At 37.5% G+C, this 20,619-nt stretch overlaps 2 protein-coding genes, 1 non-coding gene and 1 pseudogene across 8 annotated transcripts; 2 read left to right on the top strand and 2 right to left on the bottom strand.

The window, feature by feature from the left end:
* Positions 1-20: 20 nt before the first annotated feature.
* TRNAP-UGG (transfer RNA proline (anticodon UGG)) lies at positions 21-92 on the bottom strand. Its single transcript has one exon. It is a non-coding gene; the product is annotated as a tRNA-Pro (tRNA).
* A 485-nt stretch (positions 93-577) lies between these two features.
* On the top strand, positions 578-6,553 carry LOC137737610 (uncharacterized). 3 transcript variants are annotated; one of them, XM_068477146.2, is made up of 9 exons: positions 578-984; positions 1,332-1,883; positions 2,243-2,299; positions 2,850-5,212; positions 5,292-5,561; positions 5,636-5,716; positions 5,849-5,960; positions 6,047-6,113; positions 6,296-6,553. In XM_068477146.2, the coding sequence occupies exons 1-9, from the start codon at positions 873-875 to the stop codon at positions 6,390-6,392; spliced, it is 3,711 nt and encodes a 1,236-aa protein (XP_068333247.2). In that variant the 5' UTR covers positions 578-872; the 3' UTR covers positions 6,393-6,553. The 3 variants fall into 3 exon arrangements, with proteins under 3 accessions (XP_068333247.2, XP_088538451.1, XP_088538450.1); XM_088682325.1 differs by having other exon boundaries at positions 600-984; positions 2,877-5,212; XM_088682324.1 differs by having other exon boundaries at positions 600-984; positions 2,814-5,212.
* Positions 6,554-7,202: 649 nt separating this feature from the next.
* On the bottom strand, positions 7,203-11,199 carry LOC137735893 (RING/U-box superfamily protein). 3 transcript variants are annotated; one of them, XM_068475246.2, is made up of 8 exons: positions 10,797-11,199; positions 9,804-10,217; positions 9,243-9,357; positions 8,746-9,058; positions 8,249-8,321; positions 7,797-7,887; positions 7,636-7,715; positions 7,203-7,446 (listed from the first exon to the last, which is right to left on the bottom strand). In XM_068475246.2, the coding sequence occupies exons 1-8, from the start codon at positions 10,878-10,880 to the stop codon at positions 7,306-7,308; spliced, it is 1,311 nt and encodes a 436-aa protein (XP_068331347.2). In that variant the 5' UTR covers positions 10,881-11,199; the 3' UTR covers positions 7,203-7,305. The 3 variants fall into 3 exon arrangements, with proteins under 3 accessions (XP_068331347.2, XP_088538457.1, XP_088538456.1); XM_088682331.1 differs by having other exon boundaries at positions 9,804-10,231; positions 10,797-11,086; XM_088682330.1 differs by lacking the exon at positions 7,797-7,887.
* A 4,218-nt stretch (positions 11,200-15,417) lies between these two features.
* LOC137735892 (uncharacterized) lies at positions 15,418-16,671 on the top strand (annotated as a pseudogene). The gene is made up of 2 exons (XR_011068742.2): positions 15,418-15,617; positions 16,533-16,671. The product of XR_011068742.2 is annotated as an uncharacterized LOC137735892 (transcript).
* Positions 16,672-20,619: the final 3,948 nt, after the last annotated feature.

Below are 20,619 nucleotides of genomic sequence, written 5' to 3'. Positions count from 1 at the left end.
GAAGAAACAAAAATAAAAAGGGGCCGTTCCGAGAATCGAACTCGGGACCTCTTGCACCCAAAGCAAGAATCATACCACTAGACCAAACGGCCGGTCATGTTATTATATCATTATTTATAGTATTAGACCAGAGATTATCAAGTAAGTACATCAACATGCTCTATATTAGGCTGATGATTTTCAGCCGTTCGATCTTTATTTTATCGTTTCCTGTAACTGGTGAAGTGAAGGTTGTTTGCCAACAGGATTCTACAGATCCTTTTGGTAAGGATTTTGGGGATCCGTAAATTATGTCTGTTTATTATACATTGTACGGTCAGTTTTTGTCAGGTACTGTTTGTATTTGATTTTAAATAAAAGTATTTAAAATAATTTTTAACAACATAATTTACGATGTATATGTACAGATATGATTTCCGAATTTTCAAAATCCTCGTAAAAGAGATGCGGGAAGGATCCGGATTCGGTTTTTTGTAGTACTTTTGTTTTCACAGTTTTACTGTACAGGTGTCCGACAAGTAAAAACAAAAGAGAGAAAGTGAAGAAGAAGTTACCAACTTCGGTTCCGGTTAAATCAGACAGTCACAAAGTGTTGTCCTACATTCCTTAATTTTCCCTCCAAAATTTCATTACTCCCCCCCCCACTATTTTCCCTCCACCTCCAAAAACCCTAACCCTAATCTCTCTCTCGCTCCTCTCTTTCCCAATTGGTCGTCTTTCTTTTCTCACTTCCGCATTTCCCACTCCGCCTTCGATCCTCTCCATCAATTTTTCTTCTTGTTTATCGTATTTTTTCCTTCTGAAATTTCAATGCTTTTTTTTTTTTTCTGGGGTTCCCGTGGATTCTGATCTAGTTTCCGATATGAGTTGAAATGGGTTCTCTCTGGAATGGCGACGAAATCATGCCGATGGAGACAAACTCAGTCGCCGATTGCGCAGACACCGAGCCCATTGACACTCAGATTTCAAGCCCTCCATCGTCCGGTAATTTTTTTGTTTGTTAAAGTTTTGTTTTTTATGGTGATTTTAATGTGAATTTATATACAAGGAGTTAAATTTGTTGAATTCATGCTCGCATGGTAAAACTTTCGATTCAAAGATTTCTGTTGTGTTTTTTCTCTCTGAATTTTTTCATGGAAAAGTGTGATTTTGTTACATGTTTGAGCTGAAGTGTGACTTGAAATTGTGCATGCCATTGTGAGCATTTTGATGTGGCTGTGCTTTAGTATGTCTTTCACGCATGTCAGGATGTGAATGCTGTTGTCTTTTCGTTTAGGATTATAATTGTGCTTGAGATTTCTTTTCTTCTTTTTTGTTTTATTGAAAATTAGATGAAAAGGGCAAATCGAGGGATGCGGATGAGTTAGTGCGAGACACCGTGCCTTGTAATGACACTGTTCCAGTTGAAGATGCATTTGAAACCCAAATGGTAGATTTTGGTGGTGAAACCCAATTAATAGATTTCGGTGGCGAAACCCAATTAATGGATTTTGGTTGGGAAACCCAAGTAATGGATTTTGGTGGCGAAACCCAAGTAATGGATTTTGGTGGGGATGCACAGGTGATGGATTTCGGTAGTGATACACAAGCAATGGGTTTTGGTGGTGAAACACAAGTATTGGATGATATCAACTGCTATGCGAACATGGAGGAGACCCAGTTATTAGAGTTTGATGATGTAGTTGTCAGTGACACTGACAGTGAGGAGTCGGATACAACTGAAGTTTTCGATGATAGTAAGGATCTAAGTGATGATGAATCAGTACAGAGAGGTTCTGGTCAATTAGTGAATGAGGAGAATATTCGCCGCACTCCTTGTGAAAATAGTGTAAATGGGTTAATGGAGCAAGCCAATTATTCGGTCGACAATCAACACAATGCAGGTTTGACCTCTTTAATCTAGGCAAGAATACAAATCCTTTCATAACTACTATATTTTAAAAAGTGTCATTCACGGTCTAAATCCTAACTATGCATGATTAAATAATTGATGCCTCATTCTTTTTCTTTATCTGGTATTTCATGAATTACATAATGGTCTCATGGATTGCAAATTAGTACATTTTCCTTATCATTGATTCTTCTTTTGAATGAAATTTTAATTCCTTGGTTTTCAAATGTTTGTTCTATTTCTTCATTTTTAGGAATTCGTGAATTCAAATGAAGCTCTCTTTTTCATATAAATTCTGCATGCACTCATTATGTGCTAATCTTAAAAGTAAGTTGGGGTTTTATCTTTTAGGGCTCCATGTTTCTGCTGCAACACCTGTGGTTGAAGGCTCCCCGGAACTGAGACCAGGTATGATCTATCCCACTTTTTCATGGTTAGACTGCATTTTTGTTAATCAGAAATTGGGTAAAGTTTTATGCATGCAAGATCATGGTTGTGTATTAAGTAACTCCTTCATTGCTTTGTTTGGGATGAACTTGCAAAGACTCGACCCTCGTAGAGTTGCATCTTTTATAAGACTCAAGTTGCATGGAAGGTGTATCATATATATTTTGCTATACTGGTTTTGGTTTAGGGCAATGTCATTTTGTTTGAGCATACTATTGGTTTTTTATTTCAAGGCCAGATGTCTGGGTCTATTGTCTATTGATATGTTTAATTGATTTTCTACTAAAATAAAATAAATTATAAAGGAAACATCATCTGAATTATTGTCTAGCTACTTACATTGGAATTTCTGGTGGATTGTCTTTTTGGTCCTAATTGTAGGAGTATTGGGAAAGTCAGAATTCATGACTGCTCAATCTAATAATATAATGCACTCCTGATATGATCTAATATGTCAATCTGCCATTTTAATCAGGTTCTGTGCATAAGCATTTTACCTCGGTATGTGCAGCATCCTTACAGGCCTCTGATCTAGCAGCTTGCAGTACAATTATGAAGGGCACCAACAATAAGTCTCGTTCTGTTCGAAGTAATAATCAGTCTTTGGATCAACTTTCTGGTAAAGATAATGCAGTATCTCTTCTAGGGGGTTCAACTATAAATGGAGAAGAAGTCAGGCAGGAACATGATTCAAGGAATGAGAAAAAATGCAGGACTGGTGGTTCAACAGCAAGAAAACTTTTTCCTGAGGATTCAGATGCTGAAAACACGGAAATTTCTCATCACAGAGGTAGTGGTGAAGAAGGGGAAGATTTGCTTCAGTTTCCTTGTAATTTGGCAGGGTTAAGCTATGTTGACTCTCAAGAACCAGGAGAATTATCACAAGCTAATGCACTTGATTTTGTGGATAAGTTCCTCCAAAATAATCTTGACGAGTCTAATAAAGAAGTTGGCCATGGAAAGAGCGCTAGGGACACTTCAAAATTTGTCTCAAGTGCAAAGGGGCCACAAATATTGGCCAAGAAAGCCAATGACAAAAGCATAGATAAAGGGATTTTTGATTGGGATGATAACCGTGAGGATGAAGAAGGAGGTGAATTTTTCCGCCGAAGAAAAGCAGACTTCTTTGATGGTGGAAGCCATGGGTGGAGATCTCTTCCCCAACCCCAGAAGTCTAAAGGGAAAAGACAGGAGGAGAAGAAGGACCTCAAAACACAATTACAAGGAAAGAACAAGATAATAGGTGTAGTTCATTCTGATTCAAAACTATTGTTACATAAATCAAAAGTTGACAAGAAGACAGTACATGAAGATGAAATGAAGCATATAAAGAATCTTGTCAGTGAGCTCGACGAACAGTTCAACAATGACTCCCCAAGAGAGCAGCTGGATACTAATGTTAATAAGAACGATGCGCCTGAAATGATGAATGTAGGCTTTGATACTCAAATGGCAGCTGAAGCTATAGAAGCCTTGTGTTATGGTGTAGGGATTTCCAATTGTGATGCTAGTGATGAAAATCAAGGTGCTGGAAAGAGCCCTCCTGAAGGTTCGATGGGAGAAAAATCAAAGAATAGAATTTGTTCAATGAAACCTTCTTCTCGAAAAAGAGGGCGTTTTACTGATGCAGGGGTTGCTTCTCGAGAAACTCGACAAGCCAAGAAAACAAGGGTTGGTGCCAGATTAAGCAAACATTATTCAATTTCACCTCTGGAAATTTCTAAGAATACTAGAAAACAGTGTGAAACAGAGGTGGTGATAACAAAATCAAAGAAGGGGAAGTCCATTGCTAAAAATCATCTTAACATCGACGGGAGCAAAAACATGGAGAAAATACCTCCTGTTGCTATTGACCTAAGAACAGAAGGATCTATAAAAAAGAATTTACAACAGGATATTGGTACTTTTACACCCATTGCACGTCGAACAAGACGGTCTATGGTGGTAAATCAGTTAAAGAAAGCTGACAAAGCATCCAGTGATTGTGGAAAAGAGTCGAGCGCTCAAACAGAGTATATTGCAACTAGAGAGAAAATAATTAGTTTCACAGGTGGTAAGGTGTCTACTGTGTTGAATGCAAAGTTTTCAAAATCGGGTCCCAGTCGATCCGGAGAAGTTGGAAATAATAAACCAAGCCAACATGATGGTTCAGATCTCAAATTTGAAACTATTTGCTATGGCATCAAATTGGATGCTTTAAGCTTCTCCAAAGGAAAAAGATCTAGGAGAAAGTTATCTGGTCAGGTTTGTGGGCCTGATAACTTAAATGTTCCGTCTACCCCATTTGTTCAGCCAGACAAAGTTGGACAGCGTGTCACTAGGCACACAAGATCTAAGGGTGCTGCTCAAAGAATTTGTGTTGATGTAAAATCAACAAGAAGAACCCGATCATGTACACGTGGAGACCAGAATTTGGCTAGAAAGTATGCACATCAAAGTGTAAAAAGTGATCCTGGGAAAGTTCCTCTTCACAAGGATGGGAGAATGATATCAGAGATTATAACTGGTGAAGAGGCAGTTGGAATTCCTGACAGGAGGAGTGATGCAAATCCATCTTCTGCTACTAAAATGAGGGATGAATCCCCACTAGGGAAATGCAAGCCATCGGATTCACGTTGTGCTACTCCAGTTAACAGTAAGGTGCCTGCCATTGCCAATGATGCATCTCCAGTTTGTATGGGTAGTGAATATTTCAAACAGACATGCAAGAAGACCCCTTCAAGGCCAGGTCTTTTGAAAGAAATCCGTGACTTAAGTGCAAATGGGAATACACCAACTTCAGCATCAAAGGATCTAAGGAAGAGAGATAGGACTGATGTTCGAGTATTGTATAGCCACCACTTGGATGACGATGTAATTAAGCATCAGAAAAAGGTATTTTGTGAGTGAGTTTAGTCTTTTTTAAAATATGTAAGTTCTAAACTAATCTTATCTGCAAATCTGTTTTTTGCAGATTTTGGGCCGACTAGGAGTTTCTGTAGCATCCTCTATGACAGATGCCACGCACTTCATAGCAGATCAATTCGTGCGTACAAGGAATATGTTAGAAGCTATTGCTGCTGGAAAACCAGTGGTAACGCATTTATGGCTTGATAGCTGTGGACAAGCTAGTTGTTTCATCGATGAGAAAAACTATATACTAAGGGATACTAAGAAGGAGAAGGAGTTCGGCTTTAGCATGCCAGCTTCGTTGGCACATGCGTGCCAGCATCCACTTCTGGAGGTAAATATTAACCTAATGTTTGTCCCCACAGATAGAGACTTATTATGCATTCCCATTAAGACAAGGTTTTGCAGGGTCGTAAAGTCTTCATCACCCCAAATACGAAGCCTGGTAAAGATATAATTTCAAGTCTGGTCAAAGCAGTCGGTGGCCAGGTATAGTTTTCTTTCTCTTCGCGCACGCATATACAGCAACATGCACATATAAAGTTCATCCTGTTTTTATCTGAACTTTTGATTGCGATTAATTCCAGAAATGATTTTGATTTTGTTCAAAATGCTCATTAGGCTATAGAAAGAATTGGTAGATCTGTTTTGGAGGCTGATAAAATTCCCGATGATCTGGTGGTTGTATCTTGTGAAGAAGATTATGAAATCTGTGTGCCTTTACTCGAAAAAGGTTAGCAGCCATCTCTTTTATTTACCAAGTATTTATAAGAAGACGAGATTATTATTTTTTGTTTTGACACTGCTTTATACTTTCAGGAGCTACAGTTTACAGCTCAGAGTTGCTATTGAATGGGATTGTTACTCAGAAGCTGAAGTTTGAAAGGTTGGTTTTACTTCCCTGGATTTTACCTTTATTATTAGAAAGTAATGTCTCTTGTTCTTGTATGCTCATCGTTGTATTCGATTGGTTTTGTCCTCTTTAAAAAATTGGAAGAAACTGAAGATTATGTGCATTGAGGATTCAAATCTTAGTTTCCTAACACGCTTGCACAAATTATGTGACAGGCATCGCCTCTTTACAGATCAAGTTAAGAAAACCCGTTCCACCATATGGCTGAGGAAAGATGGCAACAAGTTCCTCCCTGTGACGAAAGATAGATAAGGAATTATATTTGTTCCATCTTTTTTCCTCCTTCACAGCCAGGCGTTTTCGTCGTGATGATGTGCATTACTAGTTGAGTTTTCCCTGTAAAAATCTCCATGTTGTATATAACCGTACTACTTGCAAATTTGTGAAAAGGTTTCTTTGTTCTCCCTTTTTAATTGGGTGATGTGGCTGATTACTGGTTACTGCATCTAAAGATGTGCATACTGTAAAAGCATCAAGTTACGGTTTTCAGTCGTACAGATATCGTACTTTCAGGCCTCGTTTGGTGTGTATCAGATTGGATTGGATTATGTTGAAACAAGAAATGGATATCAACTTCCAAGCGTGCCCAAGTTAAGGGTAGAAGATGGATTAGAGATAAAGGAAACTTCTCATTCCAATCCAACGAAGGTGGACGGCATAAGTTTCCTTCATGTCTAATTCATCATCCACCTTTAGCTTGAACAAGGTTTCGAAGTCGACATCCATTTGTTGTATCAACATACCTAGAATGTGGTAGCTTATCCAATACAAACCACCACCGAGGCCTAAACTCAATGCCTCAGAGCCGTCATTCCGGCACTAATTGCTCTACGGTTTCAACACAATGGTTCCCAAACATTTTTGAGCTCTCATTTTATAGAGCTTTGGTTTGGAGCTCATAATGCAAACTTCTAGTGCTTGCTCGAACTTGTAAATGTTACATCCTTCAACCAAGCCTAAGTGGGTAAGAGCGTCTATCCTTGTACTCGAAGTCTTGTGCTCAATTCTCCCGCCCCAAATGGCACGACATTGTTTAGAAAACTAAGTAAAAACTTACAAATATAAACAGAAAAATACAAAAACTTGTACATTCAACTTGGCCAGAGTATATAAGATTACAATTTACTAACACAAAATGCAATTGCTTGTTAATTACAGGAATCAGTCATACAGGGTTAGAGCTTTGAGTTTGTGCAACTTGAACTCTCCAAGTGTAATATTGGATATACAATGAGTTGAGGCTCATCGCTATCCCGAAACCCAATACCGCAGCGAGCAATACCGAGTAAATGGCAGTCAGACGAAGCTGAAAGAAATAACAAAAAAGCTTTTACTTAACAAGGCAAAGAGTGAATAATCAAAGCACTCAAGTCTGGCGTTAGGCAGTTTGGTGCACCATAGAAAAAACCGCAGTAAGCAACGCAAACACACACAAAAACCATGGAGCATGTTTACGACAGGGTTTGGATCACAAATAATCGAAAGCATCACTCACTGTGCTGTAGAACAGGTGGACAATTAGAGCGACAAGCGCAAACTCAAGAGCTGCATATGTCCATATATACTCCCTGATTGCTGCACATTAAACAAGCAAGTGGTTACAGTTATAAACTTATAAAGAGAAGAGAAGCAGAAATCTCAAAGGCTCCACTATACCAAGGATGATGGCGAATATAGATGCCAAGAGGCCCAATGTAAATGCAAATGGTGCTGCAATTACAATCGCTTGATTTTTCAAGTCACGAATCTACACATTGGCAAAGAGTAGAATTAGCATCGTTATGCCAACGATCAGTCACAATTTGAACCAGCTCTGTCCTGCCTTTCAATGCGTACTTTCTGGGACCCTGTATGTGCTCAGATAGTTTGTAGACCATACAAATGAACAGGTAATATTTCACGGCACCTGAAGCCGCATAATTTAGGTGTTCTTACTTCTTACACAATGTCTTGCATAGCGCTCGGTATGGTATAAATACGTACAATTCAATTGGATTATTTTGAATTTCATTGGGGGATATCGAACTCATCAGGAGACATGAACAAGTTAGTATAGCAGAAATCAAATTCTTAGTTCCTAATTTTTTTTCAATAGAAGAATGGCATACCAGTAGCTGCTCAAGGAAGAAGAAATAGCATATGGTGCTAATTAAAACCAGTATCACAAAGTCCTGCCAGGCACTGCATAAAATATGACTTTTATTAGCTACAAAAGAGTAAAAAGGAAGCACGATATCTATCATAAGTTGGATTCTACAAATAATGTGGACGGGTGACATGATAAAAAAGAAAACTGTACGGTAGCACTGTCGCCTGCCTATTCATAAATCAATGACGTGGGTATGATGGCTGACATTTGTCTCTATGAGATAAGAAATTATGATTTCGATCCAAACGACTTAGATCCTCTTCTGACATTACATGTTGAGAAATCTATTTGGACGTTCGTGACTGTTCAATCGTGAATGAATGGAAATGGATGCATCATAAATAGGTTTCTACCTGTTTTTTCTTTACCTTTAATAGTCATGATATCATGAATCTATATATATCATCCCTCTATCAAAGTCCTCAACAGAAGGATCTCAATAATGCATTATCATACCTTATCGTTTCTGGATGCAAACCCTGTTGGTTGTTCTGCTGTCTGCTACCCCTTTGAGCAGTGCTCTGAACCCGAAGCAATGTTACAGGTAAATTCTGAACCTCTTGACCACATACATCACATTTCTTGTTTCCTTTTGTGCTAAACCACTTAATGGCGCACTCTTCATGTAGAAGTCTGAGAGCACCTTTGCAAAAGCATTCCATTTTGAGCGTATTTTGTTCATCACATACATCAAGACATATCCTGCACACTGCTTCTTCTTCAGGAATTTCTTCATCATTGGCCTCCACCGGAACTGGAGTTATTTTATCTGAGTTGCCGAAAATAAATTTAGAAGGGATTATGTATAGTGAATCATCTTTGAGAGAGAGAGAGAGAGAGACGTAAGCCAAAAAGTAGTTGAAATATAGTGAGTAAATTCATTCATTGTTACAAATATGTAAGTTGCATATGCAGCATGAACAGAAAACCAGAATTATAGATTCACCGCATACCATCACTAGGATCCGTTTGAGTCTGCCCATTTCTAGTTGCAAAAGATACGGATCTTACAATGACTTTATTTCGTCCAGGCATAGAAAGGGACCTCGAAACTGTTGTAGTTTCTTTCTGCACGAAATTAATCACAACCATCTCAATTTTTTTCAGATGGATGATTTCCGGATTTACAAGCCATTTCTATGGAAGCTTAAGCATTAGCAGCGGAAAAAAAAAAATTAAAAGAAGCACAAAGATTGGTTAATTGCGAAGTTGACCTGAATGATCATATAAAACGATTAAGAGGTATCTTGAGTGTCTGAACTCTGAACTGGAAATGTAAATCAGATTCCACTTCCGGAACAATGAATGTACGTACAGACACCATTCTTGGAAACAGCATTTAAGAGAGGAAAAGAAAAAGATATCTACAATGTCTGTAGGTAAATCGTCGATCACAATTTTTGTTTGGAAGATTATGATCTTCTATTGCACACCAGTTTTATACCTCCAAGTGTAAAGAAGTTCATGTGGAATTTCAAAATCTAGGGAAAACTCTAGAATGCATGACCACTTACATGTTGCTTGTGCGCTTCACTATACATCCTTGCGGAGATAGGTGTAGCAACCGAGGGGGACAAATTTGACGCCGGCGTAACAGGAAGAGAGGTACATCTTTTCCAAGAAAATGGCGATACGGAATTGGCCATTGTAGGACTTTCAGGAGCTCTACTGGGGCCTGAATTAAGGAGGCAGCTTTTCTCACCATCCGGTTGGTTACCTTTTTTCTTGAAGCTTAAACCCCGGAAGAGGCCGCCTGATAGCGAGCTACCCTTAGAGGAACCTTGAGACTGTAGTAAACCCTTTCCGCTACGGCTACTGCCAAAACCTGCAGGCCTTGGGGGTATCTGAAGTGATATATCCGGGCGCCTCCCGGCAGGTTCTGGTTCGGTACCTTCTTCCTTTACTGTCTTCAGATTTTGGAGACCACCCTACATCATAACATCTAACACTGCTTCTCATTTGGTCTATAAGCTTTCATAAGATTTCTTATATCAATAAATAAAATTTAAATACAAAGACACTTTTTTACACAAAAACAACCCAAATGGTTGCAAAGATGAAGGGATTTTCTGGTATAATCCGGGGTTTTTAACCGTTATTTAAATCAGTCCAGATCTGCAATAATTAGAAAAGGTAACAGAAAAGCAGTTTGCAGAACACAATCAAGATCTGCAAAATACTAATAAAGGAGGGCAAAAGAGAATGTAACAGTTAGGTATCTGAAATCCAAAAAATCACCAAAGGTCCCAACTCTAATTTAATAAAGTAGCACACCTAATAAATATTCTTAGAAAAAGTGGGAGGAAATGAACAGACAAAAAAAGACACCCACTTGATATCTTGAGCTAAAAAATGAAAATCCAAGTTCAAATCTCGCATTTTGTCCACAAAAAAGTTTAAATCTTGCAAGAAGAAAGCATAAGTTGCATCAAAAGGTACAGAAACAGTAAAAGCAAACATGGAAACATAATAAAACAGTAAAAAGGTGGGGAAGTTGAGATACAAACCTGAGGAGGAGGAGGGGGAGGAGGAGGAGGAGGAGGAGGAGAAGATTCTACAGCTCCATTGGAGACTGATTGAGCTGCTTGCATTGCTATTTTTTAGGCCCCTCCCCAAGAAAAAAAACCCAGAAACGAAAAGAGTGGCAAATCTGACAGAGTGAGGAATGAAAGATTTGTTAAGGAATTGGAGAGTGGAAAGTTTTTATTTTAGTTTATTGTATAGGTGAGAAAAAAAAACATGGAATTATTGGGAGGGAGGGAGGGAGGGACTGGGAGGACTCTGGTCTGGTCCGGTCGCGTATGATGTAGGAAGGATGACAAGTTTTGTTTGAGAGTCTTTCGTCTCGTTGCCGCATTCACTTCCCCCACTCGCGCCCTTGTTGGTTAACTTCCTTACTCGCTGCTTCATAAAAACATTAATGTGGTTCAAAAAATAATTTAAATATGTCCAAAATTAAATATAAATCAGGAAATTATTTCAACGCCTCTATGAAGCTCAATTTTCTATTAAGCACAAGTCAATCTTTAATAAGGAAGTATGCAGTGTAGAAAGATCAGGTAGGAATAGGATTCCTCTACTTATTGACATAGGCTTGGCTATTATAATCTCTGTGGACTTCTCACCGAAGATGAGGAAGTTCCATACATTTTAAGGGAAGACGCGCTGAGTCACACTGATTGTTCTTTTTTTTTTTTTTTTTTTTTTTTGAACAAATGACGATATTATCTATACTAAAAGGGAGGGGATGAGTTTAGCCTCACAATGGGTTACTAATAATGTGGTTCAAATTCGTCTTTGGCGAGAATCGAACCTAAAACCTCTCACTTACAAGTGAAGAGGAATACCACTAAATCATAGTATTAAGTAGCAGCCACACTGATTTTATCCCCTAGGTTGAATGAGAATAATAAGATTGTTTCAATTTCATAGTTGGTTGCATTATTAAGGGACTTTTTTTGTTTTTTTTAATTAGTTATGTTTGTTGTGATACTATACTTTTGTCTTGTATTTGAAATAATTTATTAGAAACTAAACAATCATTTTATTTTCAAAGTATGAAAAAAAAAAAAATATATATATATATAGGAATCATTCAACAAGAGGGATCTCCATTTTTCAAAAAAAATAATAAAAATAGGGACATCCTCTTGACCGTTAGATTTGGCTTTAATGAAATTGTGTGGTTGAGATTGTGTGGCCTGTGATTTAATCTCAACCACACAATTTCATTAAAGCCAATTCAACAGTCAAGAAGGTGTCCCCATTTTTTTTTTTTTTTTTTGAAAAATGGGGATCCCTCTTGTTAAGGGATTCCTATATATATTTGTGAATAGTACTTGCTCTTGTCTTTGCCATTGACCTTTTCAAAATAGTAGAGTTACATAAGGGCAAGCACTATTTAGAGTGAACAAGGACAGCTTATATACCCTTGCCTCTACCTTTCACCAACTGATGGAGATGTTCTTAAGAATTTCACATACATACATACACACACACACACACACACACACACACACACACACACACACACACGTATATTGTGATATCCATATAATTATACAATTCTAAAATTTTACAGATCAGTACTCAACTATGTTAGTTAAGCTCAAAGTGGCTAAAGCAATTTGGAAATGATTTTCCCTTACCCACTCATGTTTGTATTTTACCTTTAAGTTGAGTAAATCAAATGAACTCAAGACACGTGATATAAGAAAGGCATGCAACACCTCATTTTTATACCCCTTTTTGTTTCACCAAGTGAGAGGATACAATGTATTTTTTCTCGTCACCTTCCAAGTGGTGAACATTACTATTATTTCAGAGTTGTGATATATTTTTGCTCACTACATTACTTATTACTATTTGATGAGTTTAATTTAAAGATTTATATACATTCACTATATAAATCTTAAAATTCAAATACATCAAACAAACAGTAATAAATAAAATGATGACTAACAATCATTTGAGAGTTGTGAACGAAAATATTCCTGGAAAGTATAGGGGAAATCAATCTACTTGTATTCACGAGATGATGACAAACAACCTACTTGTAGTTGTGTGTGGCCCTTCCCATTGAATATTTAGCATCGTCATCATCAAAGACAAACCAGAAAGAGAAAGGTGAAGCATAAAGGAAAGCATCCTTTCGGGGAAGCTGCGAGCCTACGAACCTCTGTCGTCCGCGACTTATAATTAGTACGGTATCAGATTCTTTTTCTTTTCATAAAGGCATTTCTGTTCGTCAAAATTTCGTATCAAACTTTATATTTACGCGTACATTGAATAATAGTTTATCTTTTGTTATAGTTTCGTATTGAACTTCATATGTGTGCTACATTGAATAATGGTTTACCTTTCGAAGATGGAGAGATTTGAGAGAGATGATGTCAAATTCAAATGCTCTCTGTAGATATTGGTTTTTTTTTTATGTTAAGCATTAATAAGTGGTGATGAACAATAAGAAAATATCGCAAGTGTTGCAACAAATAATATAGATTATGTGGTTTTGAGGTCAATCCAAATAAATTATGATTTGGCTAGTGTAAGTTTTACTGTAAGCAATATCACTACTCTAATCATATCACACTTCATACTTGTACATTGACTAATAGTTGAGAAAAATTATTGCTATTTGAAAATGAAGAAATTTGAGATTTGTGAGAGACGACGTCAAATTCGAATGCTCTTTATGGATTTTGGTTTCTTATGTTATACATTAATAATGATGACCAATAAGAAAATATCAAAAATGTTGCAACAAATAATACAGGTTACGCGATTTGGTTGTGTTTAGGCGGTTTCGAGGTTAATCCGTTGAAACTTTGATTTGGTTAGTTTAAGTTTTATTGCAAGCGATAGAACTACTCTAATTTATTCCATGATTTAGGATTGGGAGGCATGTTGTAAAGTTTTCATTAAAACTTTAAAGCATTCTTTTTTAATCTACGACACTCACCGGTAAGACTCCGATTTCTTATTATTTTATTTTACTTTTACGAAAGTTGTGCAATCTTTAGGAGGTTTCAACTTTCAACACGAAATAATTCTAAGGACCAATTGAGAACTATTTTGTGTTCAGTTCTTATTATTTTGAAAACTAAAAACTGAAATCTTGTTTGATAATTATTTTTAACTTTCAGTTTTTAAGAAAATGAAAAACTCAAGGCCAAATTTTGAAAACTTGAAGAATGTAGTTTTAAGTTTTCCAGTGTTCATTTTAAAAAGGGTTTTTTTTTTATCATAAATGGTTTATGAAATTGACCAAACTCATCATTTTGATCTCTCACTTTCAAAATCAATCAATGTCGTCCTTCACATTCACTACCTTACATCAATTTGGTCATTTCGTTAATGATTCCGTTAGTTCGTATGTGAGACCCACAAATCCAATGAAATTGTGACACATGGATTACACAAAATAAAGGTTTTTATCGCAAATGGTCTCTAATATTGACCCAACTCCTCATTTTGGTCCATGAGTTTCAAAAATCAATAAATTTGGTCACTGACTTTCACTACCACACATCAATTTATTCCCTCTGTTAATGTGGTCTCACTAATCCAATTATATGGCTCAACTATAAGAAACTATTTTTTTAAGAGTGAACCAAAGGAAAAGTATTCCAAGCTGGCATTTTTCTCGCAACCCACAACCTCAATTGGAAAAAAAAAATTAATCTAAATTCGATAAAATCGAATCCAAATTTGATAGGATTTAGGATTATAACCAACTAGAGAGGATAAAGAGTGAGTTCAGGAGGCCAAGTACTCAATGGTGTCATGGTGCCTTCCTTTTCTTTTGAGCATACCCTGATGAAGACGATGATGACTTTTTTTTTTTCCTTTCAGTTTTGGTTTTTAGTTTCTTATTTTACTTCTAGTTTTAAATCTTAAAAAAATAAATAAAAAAAATAAAAAAAGTTTCTTATAGTTAATCCATGTGGCCATATGTTTGGATTAGTGGGACAACAAATATTGACAAAACTTTAATGGAATGATTAAATTGATGTGCGGTATTGGAAGTTAGTGACCAAATTTCTCAATTTTTGAAACTTAGGGACCAAATTGAGGAGTTAAATCAATGTCAGGGACTATTTGCGATAAAAATCCTTATTTTGTATAATCCACGTGTCACCATTTTATTGGATTATGGGTCCTACATACAAACTAATATAATAGTTGACGGAATCTTAACGAAATGACTAAATTGATGTGCGGTAGTGAATGTCAGGGACGACATTGATTGATTTTGAAAGTGAGAGACCAAAATGATGAGTTTGATAAATCTCAGAGACCATTTGTGATAAAAGCTCTTTTAAAAACTAAAAACTTAAAAAACTTATTGAACAAAATATGAGTTTTCAGTTTTCAAAAAATCGAAAATTAAAAATAAAAAACGAAATAGATATCCAATGTTCTCTAAACTTTTCACAAAAGAAAACAAATATCGGTGGGTTTTAGTTTGGTTCGACATAAAAACCTGCAGCCCAAAACGCAGGCCCATCTCCGAAGTTGTCCAGTCCAAACTCGAATGGACGGAGAAACTCGCCACTTTCGCGGCCGGAGAAGGTCTCAGCCTCCCAGAGCTCCGTCTACTGTTCAGACTTCAGCCATGTAATATCTAGCTCTCGTTCTTACCTTGTAATTCTTTAAGCGAAAGCATGCCCTGATTATAATATGTATTATATATACATAGTGGTTGTTGAAATTAAAGTTTTGATTTCTTGTTTATGTGTAGTGGAAAATGAAGTTGTGGATTGGTATTTGAAGATCGCATTCGGGTTGGCTCTGATTGGAGTTTTTCATGATCGAGGCCGGCTTCTGTGTGAGAACTCTCCATTTCATCTTTACCCTTGTCTTTCTTTCTTCTGATTATGTACCTGTTGTTTTTTATGACACAAACACAGTTGATGGAGAAATATTGCAAATAATTGTTCAAAAATTGTACTTTGTTGTTTTGTAAATTAGATTATAATTTGTCAGATAAGAAAAGAGAGTTGCAGTAGGAAATTGTGAAAAGGGCTCAGACAGCATTTCATGTGGACTTTCACTGTTGGATACAAACATATCATTTGTGTTGGTTGAACTCAACTTCGATGAGACTTCACATTCACTCAGATTTTATCGATTTGTGAACCATTTGGATTGGAATTTGTGTGCAAACGTAACCAATTACCGGTTGTGCTGGTTACTCCCCAAGTGGTTTCGAGGATTGAAAGATTTAGAATTTGATCATTGGGAACAATTGTCTCGACTAAATATTTCCTTTGATCTGTCTTGCTCCGCATTTGAACCGTTGTTGGGGGTGCCCTTTGAGTTTTACAATGGTTGGGCCATCTAAGTTGTTCCTTTGCTCCCACCGCCCTCTAACTTCGGGTCTCCACTACGCTAAGTTGTTCCTTTTTGTTTTCTGCAAAAAGCCTCCAATCTGTAGTGGCCCCTCTTTACAGGAGACTAGTTACTTTGATATGTTGACATTTTATCTAAAACTGCTCTTTCGCTTGTTTGGAAATCTGCAATTAGTTTGCTTAATGGAGTTTCTCATTACTGTTTCAATTTTAGGAGAGTTTATTTGCTGATTTGCTGCGTGCTTTCTGGCTTTACATATGGACATCTTGATCTTGTTGAATAGTTATGTATCACATTATCAGAAACAGCGCATGCTGCGTTTCTCTTATGACTTTATAATTTGTTCTTGCATAATCTAATTCTTAGTTACCCTCTTTTCAAACATGCAGATGACAAAGTAACTGTTCTGGAGTCAGAAAAACGGGCTTGGGAGAACTCGCCAGAGGCCCAAGCTATCAGGGATCAATCCTTGGAGAAACCGTGATGCAGAAGTAAGCAAGGAATCCTAAGTAGGATGGCTGCATGTTCACAAGGTTTGTTTCAGCACATCATAGTTGGGATCTAAAGTACTCTGTACATTGCAATCCATTTTCTTGGTGGAACTTACAACTACAAGAGCTAATATTTTTATAGCTGTTATACAATTCGACATTCAGAGTTTCTAGCAGACTCTAATTCACTGTCTTGTTTTCTTTGTTTTCCCATTCTCTCGCAACTTCTGGCTGGCTCATGATTCTAAACCATTTTTATCGGGGGTGTTATCTGCCTTGTTTTGTTTCAAATAATCCATTAGAGTTACATATCACAGATATTATTCTATGTTCTTTTCCATGATTGACTGATTTTGCTAATATATCTGTTTACAAAATTTGGATGATAGTTTGATAGTATTAGAATCTGTTTATTGACTCGGCTTGAACTATGCATGGAAAGTATCACGACAAAACATCTGATTTATGAGAATTTTAACTCTCCAAACTGCACCTACAGTTTACTTGCTAGTTACACTATCTAACTGCTGAAGATTTTCTGTAAACAAGTTCGGTTTATTAAAAACTAAACAGTTTTTTTTGTGTGGCTCTGCAGGAAGAAGATAACAGTACTAGCAGGAGATCAATCTGAGAAATACTGTAAAAGATGACATTGTTTCTTTTAGTTGAACAACGTGAGAGGTGACCTTCATCATCCTGAAAATTATTTCATTCCTTCGATTTATATGACTTGTATCGTTCTTGTCCCGGGGAACATGATCAACAGTTTTGAAAGATTATGAATGTAGCCATTTTGGTTGGTTCTCGTACGCATCTATACTTACGAATGAATACGCTTGAGAAAATTTATGTTACTCTTGCCTTGTCTCTTCGCATTCTATGTGCCATGGCTACAAAACTAAAACCTTGCTGCCAAAATATATTAATCAAGTATCCCGTTGCATAGCAAATTCAGGGTGTTCCAGTAGACCAAAACTTGTCCCTTCCGTTCCGGTTGTATCCTACCAGTCTATCTTTCTTGTAACGACCCATCCCCAAATATTACGGTTTTTATAATTTTAAAACATGATTTTACGAAAATGCCCTTTGAGGAAAAAATGTTGACTTTTGTTGACTGCCTTGTCATGTCACATAAGATTCATTTCTTTGGCTATCCTTGTAGTACTTAGTGTTATGGATGCGTGGACGTAAGAGGAATCGAATTTGGAGCTAGAATGGAGATTTTATGAAATTCGAAACGATAAGGGTATTTTGGTAATTTTACATCCCTCGAGGTATTTTCGCGTTTTGCCTTTTCTTACTTTGTTTGGTGTGCCTGTGGGGCCCACACCCCACTTTTCCTTCTTCCCCGTGTCCTCCCTCCCTGATTCTCTCTCTCTCTCTCTCTCTTTTTCTCTATCTCTCCTTGATCCTCTTCGGGAAGCTCTCTCCCCTCTCCAAGCAACACCCACACGCATGCAGACCACCAACCTTCTCTCTCCATTCTTCTTCATCCTTCTTGAACTCTCTTGCATCTCTCGTTCCTCTTCTCCCTCTATAAGTGTAGAGACTGAGACCACCACCATTACCACCGTTGTCGACAAATCTGGTGAGTTCCACCACCTCTGATTAGGTGAGCCTCGGGAATACTGTAAATCTTATACATTCTTCTTCGTGGTTCGATTTTCAGCATGTTCGTGTGCTTTGGATTGGTTTTGTGACATAAAATAGCTCGGGGAAACAAATTCCTAGATTTCGGCGAAGTCCGAAGGTTTCAGACCTTTTTTCAGTCAAGTCTGGCCATGGCGAGAGACCACGACGGTATAATCTTACTCCTTATCTCCCTAGCTTCAATTTGACTATTTATACGCTGTAAATGGTTGAGTTTTGACCTTGATAGGAGCTCGGGAAAATTTCCCCAGTTTCCGGCCTTTTTCTACGTTTGGCTTTGGCGGTGCAACCCGTGAGCCCAATTGGGTAAAACCCGACCCGCAACCCAAACCAGGCCCAATCCAAAACCGGCCCAAACCTTTGGCCCATGTAACCCAAGCCCTTGGCCCAACCCAAAGACTTAACCAAGCCCATATCCAACCCTACCCAGACCCAAGCCCTGTTTTCATAGTTGGCACATGGGTGTGCGTGGCGGGTTTTCATGGTTGGCGTGGATGAATTTTTCAATGACCCATCTCGGCGTGTGCAGTGGCGCGTGGCCTTCAGGGCCGACGCCCCGTGGTGGCGCGTGGGGGAACCCGAGGTCCCTCCTTAGGTTTTTTAACGTGCCAAATTTGAATCTGCTGTCCGTTTTCCCAAATTCTATCGTTTTAGTAGAGTTTTATTAAATGGCCTCTATTTGTGTTTAGGTGCATTGGTAGGAAGTGACACCGTCCTCTCTAGTTCGAGTGGCTCTTGAGCAACAAAATATCTATAAGTAGACCCCTTCTTAACTTGCGTGTTTTTTTTAATAAAATAATAGGCTTGCATTCACAAAAAACATGATTTCATGATTTTACGTTTTATGCATTATTTATGATTTATCGAATTTACGTTTTACGAAAGGTTATGAATCATTGGATTTTCGTATATAAAATTCTACGAATTTACGAATATGTTTTATTATGGATTTATGAGATGAGGCTTTGAGCTTTTGAGCTCCGGTGATTTGATATGAGATTTTAAGATACATTTTCAGTGCTTATCTAGTGGGTTATCATACATCACATACACACAACGAAGTATGTAGACATATATGGCCATAGGACACAGTTGATGAGATTTATGACATATTCCCAACTTCAGTTGCCCGGGGCTAGTGTCGGTGTGTTATGTGTGTGTGTGTGTGTGTGTATGTATATTTCTTATCTGGCGTAGCCCAGAGTTGTACAGCTTCACCTTTGGGTGATGGACCCCTATTTTTTTCTCTGGTGTAACCCAGAGTCGTACAACTTCACATTCGGGTGATGGACCCCTATTTCCTTCACTAGAGTAAGCCGATGTCGTACAGCTTCACCTTTGGTGATGGTTATGCCTTCGGGCCACTATGATACCCCTATTTGAGTGCATCATTGATGAGATTTACGGATTTGCCTTCGGGTGGCAATATCAACGTTATGGAGCATTGTTTTACACGTACATGTTTTATGAATGTTTTCATTGCATGCTAGAGTTTTCAAAAAACCTACTATGTAATACTATATATGTGTTTTCAAAACAGGGGGTTAGTATGTTCAGAAAGAAAATGGTTTTCTTATTATTAGTATTAGTATTATAAACACCCATTGTTTTGCGCCCCCTTCAGGGCACTTCCACATAGGTATCTTCAAGTTTTCTCAAAGTAGAACCCACTCCTTTGTTCGTATCATTTTATATTAATTCTTTCACATTATTTTTAATTAGTTGTATGCTCTGAATACGTTCCTGCAATTGCATACTTCATTATATTCAAATTTACATATTTTATTTACGCCGTTCCTTCTTTCTAACTTGCATGCATGTTGAAATAGCTTTGTTACCCTTGGGTGTCGGTCAGCACGTGCCTACCCTAATATATAGAGATATTGGGGTCGGGGCATGTCATTTCTCCTCGAGTGACTTAATTCCGAAGCATTGAAATTAGAAGAATGAGTGGCTAAAATTGTCTAATACTCTCTTATCCGTGTTCTCTTGCTAACCACAAAATTAAAATTTAAAAAGCCACACTTTTTGGGGAACAAAGGATTTGAAGCCATACATGCTCTCTTGTGGCTGCAAGCAACAACACATCCTCAACTAAGACCAATATCTCAAAAATCACAAATTTGAAACACTCCAATACTTGTCCGTAAAACCCACATTAAAGGTTGGTGAAAACGATTATGAGGGATTCAGTTCAAGATTTCAAGTGTCTTTGCTAGTGCGTTTTCAATAATTACAGTACTGCTTTTGTGCTAATGATGATTAGCATTTGAGGAAAGTAGATTCTAATCACAAAATGAACCGTCAAATTTGGGAATTTAAAACCCACTTAGAA

The sequence above is a fragment of the Pyrus communis genome, chromosome 13 (genome assembly GCF_041283825.1).
Source record: "Pyrus communis isolate YQ-2024b chromosome 13, ASM4128382v1, whole genome shotgun sequence".
Taxonomy (NCBI): Eukaryota; Viridiplantae; Streptophyta; class Magnoliopsida; order Rosales; family Rosaceae; genus Pyrus; species Pyrus communis.
Note: the sequence above shows the minus strand (reverse complement) of the source record. Positions and strands in the feature narration are given on the sequence as shown.

Excerpts from the sequence above, each read along its gene's own strand:
- LOC137737610 (XM_088682324.1), top strand. The coding sequence starts at position 873 with ATGGGTTCTCTCTGGAATGGCGACGAAATCATGCCGATGGAGACAAAC. Across the intron at positions 985-1,331 it reads TTCAAGCCCTCCATCGTCCG|ATGAAAAGGGCAAATCGAGG; the intron begins GTAATTTTTTTG and ends ATTGAAAATTAG. Across the intron at positions 2,300-2,813 it reads CTCCCCGGAACTGAGACCAG|GTTCTGTGCATAAGCATTTT; the intron begins GTATGATCTATC and ends CATTTTAATCAG.
- LOC137735893 (XM_068475246.2), bottom strand. The coding sequence starts at position 10,880 with ATGCAAGCAGCTCAATCAGTCTCCAATGGAGCTGTAGAATCTTCTCCT. Across the intron at positions 9,059-9,242 it reads TCAAACGGATCCTAGTGATG|ATAAAATAACTCCAGTTCCG; the intron begins GTATGCGGTGAA and ends TCGGCAACTCAG. Across the intron at positions 7,447-7,635 it reads TCCACCTGTTCTACAGCACA|CTTCGTCTGACTGCCATTTA; the intron begins GTGAGTGATGCT and ends TATTTCTTTCAG.